Raw genomic sequence first — 11,997 nt, forward strand, 5'->3', positions numbered from 1 at the left:
CAGTACTTCTATGATAGAAATGAGAGGGTGCCATGGCTGTAATGGGCTAGTTGCCTGGCATCAGTACTTCTATGATAGAAATTAGTGTTGCTCACGAATATTCGCATTGCGAATATTCGACTCGAATATAGCATATTCGAGAAATCGCGCTATATTTCGAATTTCGCGGTGAATATTCGCAATTCCGAATATTCGCATTTTTTCAATTTGATTTTTAAAACAGATCACATCCTATCGACGTCTAAAAGCATTGCTGGTATGATTAGAGACCCTGGGCCGAGTAGCTAAGCTGAGGCGATCCTTTTATGTTGCCAAATTGAAAAAAAAAAAATTGCGATTTTTCGCTATTGCGAATGCGAAAATGATTGCGAATTTTCGATAACTGTGGTAGGAGAACTCTGATTGTCTCTGATGCAAAAGGGGGGGGCTTTGTGTATGTTTCTGTTATGAATATTTGTATGTTTGATATTATTATTTTTTGTAAGAAGGAAAAAATTGCGCATACCTTAAAAAAGGAGAGAATACAGCAGCAACTCAAAAATGTTATACAACATAAATTAATACAAGACAGAAAATGGAGTCGCTCTACAAGAATAAAAAATATGTCTAGTGACAAGACATGTGGGCAAATTATAAAATAAGCAAGCGCAAATAACTTGTGAAATACACAGTGAAACAAATATATAAAGAAATATAGTCCCAATAATAGAAAAATAATCTTTCATAAAAATGTCTTTGATATGTGAAGTGAAAAAAAGTCCAAAGCATGCAGCATGAACGTGTTCAATCTTCAAGGTGTTTGATTGACAAACGGCTGTGACAGATGGATAGAGTAAAGAATCACCACCAATGCAAAACACTTTTTATTTTCTATTGTAAAATATCAAGAATATTCTGAGCCAATCAGAGTGCTCCTTCCGCATTTCCCGAATATTCGCAATTATTTTGTATTGTAAAATATCAAGAATATTCTGAGCCAATCAGAGTGCTCCTTCTGCATTTGCCGAATATTCGCAATTATTTTGTATTGTAAAATATCAAGAATATTCTGAGCCAATCAGAGTGCTCCTTCTGCATTTGCCGAATATTCGCAATTATTTTGTATTGTAAAATATCAAGAATATTCTGAGCCAATCAGAGTGCTCCTACAGCATTTGTCGAAATTGCGCAATAAATATCGCATTCGCATGTTGCGATATTTCGATAAAATATCACGAATATTCTGAGCCAATCAGAGCGCTCCTCCAGCATTTCTCGAAATTGCGCAATAAATATCGCATTCGCATGTTGCGATATTTCGATAAAATATCACGAATATTCTGAGCCAATCAGAGCGCTCCTCCAGCATTTCTCGAAATTGCGCAATAAATATCGCATTCGCATGTTGCGATATTTCGATAAAATATCACGAATATTCTGAGCCAATCAGAGTGCTCCTACCGCAGTTATCAAAAAAATCGCAATTATTTTCGCATTCGCAATAGCGAAAAATCGCAATCATTTACTTTCGATAAAATATCACGAATATTCGAATTTAGCGAATATATCTCGAATATTCGAATATATATTCGAGATATATCGCGAAATCGAATATGGCATATTCTGCTCAACACTAATAGAAATGAGAGGGTGCCATGGCTGTAATGGGCTAGTTGCCTGGCATCAGTACTTCTATGATAGAAATGAGAGGGTGCCATGGCTGCAATGGGCTAGTTGCCTGGCATCAGTACTTATATGATAGAAATGAAAGGGTGCCATGGCTGTAATGGGCTAGTTGCCTGGTATCAGTACTTCTATGATAAAAATGAAAGGGTGCCATGGCTGCAATGGGTTAGTTGCCTGGCATCAGTACTTCTATGATAGAAATGAGAGGGTGCCATGGCTGCAATGGGCTAGTTGCCTGGCATCAGTACTTATATGATAGAAATGAAAGGGTGCCATGGCTGTAATGGGCTAGTTGCCTGGTATCAGTACTTCTATGATAAAAATGAAAGGGTGCCATGGCTGCAATAGGCTAGTTGCCTGGCATCAGTACTTCTATGATAGAAATGAGAGGGTGCCATGGCTGCAATGGGTTAGTTGCCTGGCATCAGTACTTCTATGATAGAAATGAGAGGGTGCCATGGCTGCAATGGGCTAGTTGCCTGGTATCAGTACTTGTATGATTGAAATGAGAGGGTGCCATGGCTGCAATGGGCTAGTTGCCTGGCATCAGTTCTTCCATGATAGAAATGAGAGGGTGCCATCATGTCTGCAATGGGTTAGCTGCCTGGTATCAGTACTTCCATACCCACTAACCTGTTACAAGCATGCTGTAAGTTACTAAGAGCCCCTGGTCTGCACATTCGTTCCAGAAACTAAAGAGCCAGCAGGACAGCCAGGCACTGAGCATTTTCAGAAGGGAGAAATGACAGCCTACAGACTGGTGTAGGGCACATCAGATTATGGTTGGTGCTGCCAAGGTGTTACACTGCCCATTAGCAGACTATATAAAGTCCAGATTTCATATTACTCAGACTCTTATATCATAAAAATCCAACACAACGCATTTCAGAGGATGATGCCCTTAGAAACCCCCAGAACAATAACAGGTGACCACACAGAGCTTGGTACTCACCACTTGCCCCGATTGCAGAACGTTGGCCATGGTGACCGGCGTCCCTTCCCCGCTGTCCGGTGACATCTTCCTCTTCCGCAGATACCTGCACAGGAACAGGAGCCCGCAGAGGGTGAAGACCCCCGAGGCGGTGCCCAGGGTGGCCCCCATGGCTATTAAAGGGGCAGCGAACATCTTGAGATGTGTAGCGTGTGGTGGACCTGGCAGCCCGGGACCTTCAGCGTGGCATTGCCAGACCTTCCTGCCCGTCCGGAGGATAGAAGGGGGAGAGACACGATTCCAAGTTTTCCTGGAGAGAGTCGGAGCTCGGCGAGCGATCGCTGGCGTCTGCTGCTGAGGTTGCTGCTCACTCGGAGCTCGGCGAGTGATCGCTGGCGTCTGCTGCTGAGGTTGCTGCTCACTCGGAGCTCGGCGAGCGATCGCTGGCGTCTGCCGCTGAGGTTGCTGCTCACTCGGAGCTCGGCGAGCGATCGCTGGCGTCTGCTGCTGAGGTTGCTGCTCACTCGGAGCTCGGCGAGCGATCGCTGGCGTCTGCTGCTGATGTTGCTGCTCGCTCGGAGCTCGGCGAGCGATCGCTGGCGTCTGCCGCTGAGGTTGCTGCTCACTCGGAGCTCGGCGAGCGATCGCTGGCGTCTGCTGCTGATGTTGCTGCTCGCTCGGAGCTCGGCGAGCGATCGCTGGCGTCTGCCGCTGAGGTTGCTGCTCACTCGGAGCTCGGCGAGCGATCGCTGGCGTCTGCTGCTGAGGTTGCTGCTCACTCGGAGCTCGGCGAGCAATCGCTGGCGTCTGCTGCTGATGTTGCTGCTCGCTCGGAGCTCGGCGAGCGATCGCTGGCGTCTGCCCCTGAGGTTGCTGCTCACTCGGAGCTCGGCGAGCGATCGCTGGCGTCTGCTGCTGAGGTTGCTGCTCACTCGGAGCTCGGCGAGCGATCGCTGGCGTCTGCTGCTGATGTTGCTGCTCGCTCGGAGCTCGGCGAGCGATCGCTGGCATCTGCTGCTGAGGTTGCTGCTCGCTCGGAGCTCGGTGAGCGATCAGTGGCGTCTGCTGCTGAGGTTGCTGCTCACTCGGAGCTCGCCGTCTCCCCAGGGAAGGAGATTGGATTGCTGCTCACGTCACTGGATGGGATTGCAGGATCCGGCGCTCAGGCGGACCTTTCCCTCTCGTCTCCCTCAGGCTTTCCACTTCAGGCTCCGCTGGAAATGCCACCATGTGAAAGAAATAACAGCTTCTCGGGAATCTCCGGAATCCTCCTAACCCTCGCATCTCCCAGTGCTTTAACCCCTTCAGTGCTGAACCAGCACTGCTAACCTTCCCATACATGTTATATCCGTGGAAGAATCTCCAAGGCGGAATTTCTTTTTTAACCACTTCCATACCGGGCACTTATACACCTTCCCGCCCAGACCAATTTTTAGCTTTCAGTGCTGTTGCACTTTGAATGACAATTGCGCGTTCGTGCTACACTGTACCCAAACTAAGGGCCAGATTCTCGTAGACAGGCGTAAAACAGCGGCGGCGTAACGTTTCTCATTTACGTTACATGGCCGCAAGTTTTACGGGCAAGTGCTTGATTCACAAAGCACTTGCCTGTAAAGTTGCGGCGGCGTAGCGTAAATTCTCCGGCGCAAGCCCGCCTAATTCAAATGATCCAGGTAGGGGGCGTGGATCATTTAAATTAGGCGCGTTCCCGCACCGATCGTACTGCGCATGCGCCGTCCCTAAAATTGCGTGCATTGCGCATGGACATCATTGTTTTCGACGTTAACGTAAATGGCGTCCAGCGCCATTCACGGACGACTTACGCAAACAACGTACTTTTTTTAAATTTCGACGCGGGAACGACGGCCATACTTAACGTTGGCTGCGCCACATAATAGCAGGGGCAACTTTACGCGTTGCTAAAGCTACGGAAATGTCGTAAATTCTCTGGGCCAGATTCTGGTAGATTCTGCGTTGGCGTAGCGTAAGCCATTTACACTACGCCACCGCAACTTACTGGAGCAAGTGTTGTATTCCTCAAGCACTTTCTCCGTAATTTACGGCGGCGTAGTGTAAATGGCCCGGCGTATCCCCGCGTAATTCAAAGGGGGCGGCTTGTATTTAAATTAAGCGCGCCCCCGCGTCGATTGAACTGCGCATGCGCCGGGCTGAAAAATAGCCCAGTGCGCATGCTCCAGCTCACGACGGAAAACGTCAATGACGCCGACGTGTGCGTCATTGACGTAAAGTCGTATTCAAGAACGACTTAGGAAAACGACGTACCCGACGGGAAAAGACGACGCGGACCCGACGCCATACTTAACATGGCATACGGCGGACTGGCGTAAGGTTACCCCTCATATAGCAGGGGTAACCTTACGCCTACGGAAACGACGTAAGTGACGCAAATTCGTTCGGGAATCGGCGTATCAGGCTCATTTGCATAGTCAAATGAGACCTGAACGTAAACGCCACCTAGCGGCCGGCGGCGAATTACATTTAAGATCCGACAGTGTAAGTGACTTACACCTGTCGGATCTTGGCCGTATCTATGCGAAAATGATTCTAGGAATCACTCGCATAGATACGCGGGCTCAGAAACTGAGATACACCGTCGTAACTCTTCTGAGAATCTGGCCCTCTGCGTCGACCGCGCGTACGTTCGGGAATCTCGTGTAAATACCTAATTTGCATAGACGACGGGGAAAACAACGTCGGCGACACCTAGCGGCGGGAAAAAAAATTGCCTGTCAGATCTAATGGATATCTATGCGTAACTGATTCTAAGAATCAGTCGCATTGATACGCCGGGCCAGATTAGGACTTACGACGGCGCAAATGGCTTTGCGCCGTCGTAACTCTTTTGAGAATCTGGCCCTAAATATTTAGCATTTTGTTCCAACAAATAGAGCTTTCTTTTGGTGGTATTTGATCACCTCTGGGATTTTTATTTTTTGCAAAAATAATAAAAAAATGACCGAAAATTTAGAAAAAAAAACGTTTTTTTTTGTTTCTGTTATAAATCATTGTAAATAAGTAAGTTTTCTCCTTTACTGATGGGCACTGATGGCACTGCATTGATGGGCACTGATAAGGCGGCACTGATGGGCACCGATGAGTTGGCACTGATGTGGTGGCATTGATGGGCACTAATATGCGGCACGGATAGGCGTCATGGATGGGCACAGATGGGCAGATAGGCGGCATGGATGGGCATAGATGGGCACTTATATGTGGCACTAATGTATGTTGTACTAATGGATGCCAATCAGTGCCAAACAATGCCTGCCAATCAGTGATGCCCATTGTGGGCACTGATTGGCATCCATTGTGGGCACTGATTGGCATCCATTTTTTGAAAATGTTCATCCCTGGTGGTCTACCTGTAATGGGCATCCCTGGTGGTCTAGTGGCATCCCGGGTGGTCCAGTGTGGGCATCCTCGGGGGGGCTGTGCTGATAATCGATCAGCACAAGCCCCCCCTGTCAGAGGAGCAGCCGATCGGCTCTCCTCTACTCGCGTCTGACAGACGCGAGTGAGGAAAAGCCGATTACCGTCTTTTCCTGTTTACATCGTGATCAGCCGTGATTGGACACGGCTGATCACGTGGTAAAGAGTCTCCGTCGGAGACTCTTTACCTAGATCGGTGTTGCCTAAAAGAATAGAAAAAAGTCATATTCTTTTTTTTTTTTTTTATCATTCTATTTCTTTTATTTTCTATTTTATTCTCTTTGGAAATTGGAAAACGATTCGAATCGATCCGAATTCAAATTTGAAAAATGTAACAGATAAACAAAAACGAATTCCGAAAACGAATTAAACTAATTTATGTAAATAACAAATCCAAACAATTATTTTTTTTCGTTCTGCACGTGTCTACCAGCCGCCACTGCACTGTACTAACATTGCATAGTTAGTACAGGAATCTCCTTGTGAGCTGTTTTTTTTTTTTTTGTTTCAGCCTGGCCATGTGTGCCGTGCTTTACATCTAAAATCTTTCCTGCTTCATCTATTACACAACATATTAAAATTATTAGAATGATTCCTCAATATTATATAATATATATATAGATAGATAGATAGATAGATAGATAGATATATGGATACGATAGATAGATCGTATCCATATATGCCCGGCGCAAGTGCGCGCAATTTAAGTGATCCCGTAGGGGGCGGGAATCATTTAAATTAGGCGATTTCCCGCGCCGAGCGTAGAGCGCATGCTCCGTCGGGAAAGTTTCCCGACGTGCATTGCGGCAAATGACGTCGCAAGGACGTCATTTGCTTCAAAGTGAACGTGAATGGCGTCCAGCGCCATTCACGATTCACTTACGCAAACTACGTAAAATTCCAATTTCGCGACGCGGGAATGACGGGTGTACGTAGCAGGGGCAGCCTTGCGCGAAAACCGCCGTACGTAAACGACATAAATTGCGTACGCAGGGCTCGCGCAACGTTGTGAATCGGCGTTAGTATGCAATTTGCATACTATACACTGAGCACAACGGGAACGCCACCTAGCGGTCATCGCTAGAATGCAGCCTAAGATATGCGGGCATAAGAGCCTTATGCCGCGCAGATCTTAGGCTGCAGTCGGCGTAACGAGGTTCCTGAATCGGGAGCATTCGTTACGCCGGGGCAAGTAAGCAATTGCGCTGTGTAACCTATGGTTACACAGGCGCAATTGCTTCTTGAATCCACCCCATTGTTTTTCTTTTTTTTTTTACCATCTTCATTCTATTTGTGCCTCTTTACACCTATGCATTTTTTTTTTTTTTTCAGACTGAAAACTTCCATATAGGTGAATTTTGTTGCGTGTCATCGCACCTCAGTGTGACAACAAACTGTAAAGTTATTATTTGTGAAATAAATGTTTACAGAGCTTGGGAAAATATTAAGCAGATCACACAGCTGTGGGGCAGATTGCTGCTGGTGGCTGTTAACTGTAATGAGAGCTTCGTTCATGGGAAGAGGCTGCCACTCAGTGGATTATATTGGTATTGCAGGTGCTTGTAATGTTCCCCATTGATTGCCATTAGAGTGTTTTTGCCCCACCTAAACTTTATGGGGTTGTAAAGGTACAATCGTTTTCCCTAAATGTCTTCCTTTACCTTAGCGCAGTCCTCCTTCACTTACCTCATCCTTCCATTTTGCTTTTAAATGTCCTTATTTCTTCTGAGAAATCATCACTTCCTGTTCTTCTGTCTGTAACTCCACACAGTAATGAGAGGCTTTCTCCCTGGTGTGGAGTGTCGTGCTCGCCCCCTCCCTTGCACTACAGGAGAGTCAGGACGCCCACTAACACACAGCTCCTTTCTCTATCAGCAACGTAGAGAGAGCGTCCTGACTCTCCAGTAGTCCATCTCAGGCCGGGGTCACGCCTCGTTTTTTTTTGGTGCTTTTTGCAGAAACACACTACATTTCATTTACATGTTTTTCTATGGGACACGTTCACATCCAGGATTGTTTTTCAGCTGCTGCATATTTGGAAAGGGCAAGGACTTTTTAACGCAAAACGATGCTATTTTGTTTTTTTGGTTCAATATACTTCAATGGAGAAGCTGCAGAAAAGCATGTAATGTGTTTTTGCGGCAATTTGGGTTTTTTAATCTGCCCAACAACAAATTGGCCAGAAAAAAAAAGAAAAAATGCAAATCACCGCAAAATTACTTTTATATTTTTAACGTTATTAACCGATTAATCAAAACAATATTCGACCAACTAATCGATTATGAAAATAATCGTTAGTTGTAGCCCTAGTAGATAGATAGATATGTCTATAGAGATATATATACGCTTCCTGAAGACGGTTTAACTGAAACGTGACGTCGAGGCGGTATCCGAGCGCGCACGCATAGCCACGCACTTCCGGTCTCACTGGTTGATGGACAACTAGCGGTGGAACGCACGCTAGTGGACCAGGACGCGGCCATCTCTTATCTTGTCTTACTATCCCCACCACCTACAGCCTCAGTGCCGGGAACGGGCACCAGCAACAGTAAGAGGCCATTTGGCATTGTAATTTTAACTTTCGTATATTAAATGGTTTTACACTATGGTGGTATCTCTTCTCCTTTCTTGGTACACCATTTGCTGCAATCGCTGACATTGGAATCCAATGAGACCCTGCTGATCCTCATTTAAAACAAGCCTGATTGACCATATTTTAAGTAATCTGGTCAACACCGTGTGGTAAGGAGCCATCCATTATTATTCTGGTGACCTATAGGTGAAGGCGGATCACTTCTTTCTCGCACTTTGGCTATTTTGAAGATTCACAAGCACTTTAGCATTTGCACTTTTCCCTGCGATTTGGGATTGGATTATTTGCATTTTGCACCTGGACTTGATACAACACTGGATCCATTTTGCACTTAACTATTTATTTGCTGGACATTCTTTTAAAATTTTTTTTTTTTTTTTTTTTTATATTTTATTTATTTTCCACTGCATTTGGCACTATTGTACTTATATAGTTTAGACTATAATCTGTTTGGTTTTTCACATAGATTTGGGTACACAGTTACACTGTGTACTACTCAAACGCACATTGTGACACGCATCCACTATTTTGATATAGCGCCCCTCACCTCACTATACAATATATATATATATATATATATATATATATATATATATATGTATAAAATTATTATTATTATTCAGGTACTTATATAGCACCGTCAATTTACGCAGCTTTTTACATATACATTGTACATTCACATTAATCCCTACCCTCAAGGAGCTTACAATCTGAGGTCCCTAACTCACATTCATATACTAGGGCCAATTTAGGCAGAAGCCAATTAACCTACCAGCATGTCTTTGGAGTGTGGGAGGAAACCGGAGCACCCGGGGAAAACCCACGCAGGCACAAGTAGAACATGCAAACTCCAGGCAGGTAGTGTCATGGTTGGGATTATATATATATATATACACACGCACTATATTTGTTAGACCCTTGGAGGCCACAGCAAAAACAAAGCATGTAAAGTAACATTATAATACCAGTTTTATTGCAATCAATATTATAAATGAAATAGAATAAAAAATGACATTGGAATTAAAAAAAATGATAACAGATTTGTATCACATGTCTTCTACTAATTAAATAATGGTCTATAAAACAGACACAAACAATTAAAACCATCTAAAACATACAGAGCATAACAGTATACAGTTATAATTGTCTTAAAATATATATATATATATATATATTTTTCAGAGAACCTGTTCTGAAATGCATACAAAGCTTCAGAGAGAAACGGATGTGTGGAGGGACACCTGATATACTGTAAGGGGGCACTCTGATGGGGACACCAGATGTAGGAAAGAACTCTACTGGGGACACCAGATGTAGGAAAGAACTCTACTGGGGACACCAGATGTAAGGAAGAACTCTACTGGGGACACCAGATGTAAGGAAGAACTCTACTGGGGACACCAGATGTAAGGAAGAACTCTACTGGCGACACCAGGTGTAAGGAAGAACTCTACTGAGACACCAGATCTAAGGAAGAACTCTACTGGGGACGCCAGATGTAAGGAAGAAGTCTACTGAGACACCAGATCTAAGGAAGAACTCTACTGGGGACACCAGATCTAAGGAAGAACTCTACTGGGGACACCAGATCTAAGGAAGAACTCTACTGGGGACACCAGGTGTAAGGAAGAACTCTACTGGGGACACCAGGTGTAAGGAAGAACTCTACTGGGGACGCCAGATGTAAGGAAGAACTCTACTGGGGACACCAGGTGTAAGGAAGAACTCTACTGGGGACGCCAGATGTAAGGAAGAACTCTACTGGGGACACCAGGTGTAAGGAAGAACTCTACTGGGGCTGCCAGATGTAAGGAAGAACTCTACTGAAACACCAGGTGTAAGGAAGAACTATATTGGGGACACCAGGTGTAAGGAAAAACTCTACTGGAGACACCAGATGTAAGGAAGAAGACCAGGGGAGACCAGATATAAGGAAGAACTCTACTGGGGACACCAGGTGTAAGGTAGAACTCTACTGAGACACCAGATGTAAGGAAGAACTCTACTGGAGACACCAGATGTAAGGAAGAACTCTACTGGGGAGACCAGATGTAAGGAGGCACTCTACTGGGGACGCCAGATCTTAGGAAGAACTCTACTGGGGACACCAGGTGTAAGGAAGAACTCTACTGGGGACACCAGGTGTAAGGAAGAACTCTACTGGGGACGCCAGATGTAAGGAAGAACTCTACTGAGACACCAGGTGTAAGGAAGAACTCTATTGGGGACACCAGGTGTAAGGAAAAACTCTACTGGAGACACCAGATGTAAGGAAGAACTCTACTGAGACACCAGATGTAAGGAAGAACTCTATTATGGACACCAGATGTAAGGAATAACTCTACTGGGGAGACCAGATGTAAGGAAGAACTCTACTGGGGACACCTGGTGTAAGGAAGAACTCTACTGAGACACCAGATGTAAGGAAGAACTCTACTGGGGACACCAGATGTAAGGAAGAACTCTACTGGGGATACCAGGTGTAAGGAAAAACTCAACTGGGGACACCAGATGTAAGGAAGAACTTTACTGGGGATACCAGGTGTAAGGAAGAACTCTACTGGGGAGACCAGATGTAAGGAAGAACTCTACTGGGGAGACCAGATGTAAGGAAGAACTCTACTGGGGAGACCAGATGTAAGGAAGAACTCTACTGGGGAGACCAGATGTAAGGAAGAACTCTACTGGGGAGACCAGATGTAAGGAAGAACTCTACTGGGGAGACCAGATGTAAGGAAGAACTCTACTGGGGACACCATATGTAAGGAAGAACTCTACTGGAGGGTCCTGCATGTATTCCTGCTTACTTTAAAGTGGTGACCCTCCCCCCCCCCAACCCTGCCTCTAATTATATGGTGACTGCCTAATCATGCCCCCCGATCACCATAATGTGAATATGCAGTGATTCAAATAAAGGTGACATTGTGATCCGGGGACATGACCCAAGACACAGTATCATGGGATGAGAGACTGTCCCAGACATGGAATCCTATCTGATAAAACATGAAACAGTTGGCATCTTTGTTGTTAAAGCTGAAGTTATCTTTTTTGCATACCAGATTAAAAAATATAAATATATAAAATTATCAAAATGATATACAAAGTATTATCATGCTATGATTAAGACCGCATGGCCGAAACGCGTAAGTTATCTTATCCTGTAATCACCCTGTAGCACTAGCAACTAAAGGTCTATGCATTTGAATGTTTCTGGTTGCCGGTTGCCTATCTTCACTGCTATAATGGTCAATGCCTCTGATATTTTTGTATTGGTAACGATTTTACAGTCATTTGTTCATTTTGTGGCTGTTTTTTTTTTTTTTTCACTGAAGGTCACAAGATGTTCGTGGTCTGGGGC

The 11,997-nt window shown here is 45.0% G+C and overlaps 1 protein-coding gene across 1 annotated transcript in view; it reads right to left on the minus strand.

The window, feature by feature from the left end:
• SYT13 (synaptotagmin 13) overlaps positions 1-3,869 on the minus strand; it is a 48,722-nt gene extending 44,853 nt beyond the window's left edge. Inside the window, exon 1 of the mRNA XM_040328061.1 lies at positions 2,618-3,869. Coding sequence (XP_040183995.1) covers positions 2,618-3,607 — 990 coding nt within the window. The 5' untranslated portion in view covers positions 3,608-3,869. The remainder of the gene's footprint in view (positions 1-2,617) is intronic.
• Positions 3,870-11,997: the final 8,128 nt, after the last annotated feature.

This window comes from Rana temporaria, chromosome 11 (assembly GCF_905171775.1).
Source record: "Rana temporaria chromosome 11, aRanTem1.1, whole genome shotgun sequence".
NCBI lineage: Eukaryota > Metazoa > Chordata > Amphibia > Anura > Ranidae > Rana > Rana temporaria.